The sequence below is a fragment of the Echinococcus granulosus genome (assembly GCF_000524195.1).
Source record: "Echinococcus granulosus chromosome Unknown EG_S00233, whole genome shotgun sequence".
NCBI lineage: Eukaryota > Metazoa > Platyhelminthes > Cestoda > Cyclophyllidea > Taeniidae > Echinococcus > Echinococcus granulosus.
The window spans coordinates 65,358-66,853 of NW_020170613.1; the positions used below are offsets into that span (position 1 = coordinate 65,358).

General features: G+C 38.8%; 1 protein-coding gene across 1 annotated transcript in view; it reads left to right on the forward strand. All coding sequences in view use genetic code 11, as the record gives it.

Annotated features, from left to right (window-relative positions):
- Positions 1-366: 366 nt before the first annotated feature.
- The window catches only part of EGR_10559 (hypothetical protein), a gene marked incomplete at both ends in the record, with an annotated part of 4,551 nt that continues 3,421 nt past the window's right edge, over positions 367-1,496 (forward strand). The window contains one exon of the mRNA XM_024499808.1: positions 367-476. Coding sequence (XP_024345786.1) covers positions 367-476 — 110 coding nt within the window. The remainder of the gene's footprint in view (positions 477-1,496) is intronic.

Consider the following 1,496-nt stretch of genomic DNA (forward strand, 5'->3'; position numbering starts at 1 on the left):
GACTAAACTTCATTCATATTGACGCGAACGCATACATGGGTTGAATACAATAAAATACGGAATATTAAATAAAAAAAGACGCATAAAGTACGCACGTAAAGGTTAAACTGACAGGCTATCCTGGGCAAGGACTGTCCACTAAGAGTACATGGCATCTCAAAAAATTTGCCTTAAGTAGTTGAGTCTAGGTACCTACACACCTAAACAAAACTAAACAAAATTAATTTACTCATTCGACACGTTTTATAAATTTTTGCCCTTGTTTCCATTTTGTGATATTGTTTTGTGAAGTATGGCCGTAAATGTGATAGAGTGGTGTCAAATGGCTCTATCCTCCATCCATTGTTGCATAAGATTAAGTAGGGTATGCAACATGCAAATCGCCAATATTTAAAACGGCTTCGTAAGAAGAGTCATCGTACCTCATTGGAAACATTAAAGCAGTTCATTTATTCATTTCTTACTTTGAGGCTATCGTAAGTATTCATTGCTTGAGCCATCAGTGAGGCCCTCACTACCACATTCATCATTGTGCTACTTCAATATTATAATAACATTTGTCTAAAAATGTTGAAACTACTCTTACCTAAGAATACAACTAGGGATAATGTTTAAAGTGATAATGCACTGTGACACTTAGATGGGTTTTGAAATCGTTGGGCGTAGGAACCAGGCTAAAAGTTACATTGCTTATAATGTTGAATTAAGCAAGGTAGATTGGGTAGATGATTGCATCAGCAGAGGAAGGGAGATTTAAGACTTTGTCGCAACTTGCTCCTTTTGCTGTCTGCAAGTTAAGACAGTAAAAGACCGCTATAAACCAACGTAATATCAAATGGGAAACACCAGAATTCTCAGAAACTTTGATGCTCTGGCTGTTTAACGTAGTGAGAAGTGAAGGGATGCTACACCTGCACCATATGCAGTACCTAACTGACCGACTGCAATGGAATGTAATTAACAAACTTAAGGGCAGATGCAAATATCACTTACAGGTGCTACTTAGGGAAAAGTAATACACAGCAAGATTAAATTTAAATGATGCAATTCACTTTGCAGATCCATTTCGCAACGTTGACCCTTTTCATGAATGCTCTCAGAGCCAACCACTGTGAAATCACTGGCATTGGGAATTTACCTCATTTCCATATAAACCTTCTGCTGCAACCGGTGAAGTCCTCAATGCAGTTAGTTGTACTAGACGGAAGTTGAAAATTCGTCCATGTTGGATGAGAGACCACAAATCAGTGAGTAGAGGTGTACCGCCTCCGGTTTTCCTTTGGTAACTCGCCAAAGGCTTTAGAAAACCGACGAAAGCAGCTTCCACTGATTACATCAAATTAATAGCCATTCCAATGGGTGAGTTCGTGATATATGCGTAGATTAGGATAGCATGTGTGGAAGTAATGGTTCTCATTCATCAACTTGTGGCCGGTCAAATAATACTAACGAATACAGGGCCACGGCATGCAATATGCCAATCCTTTTGCCATGTA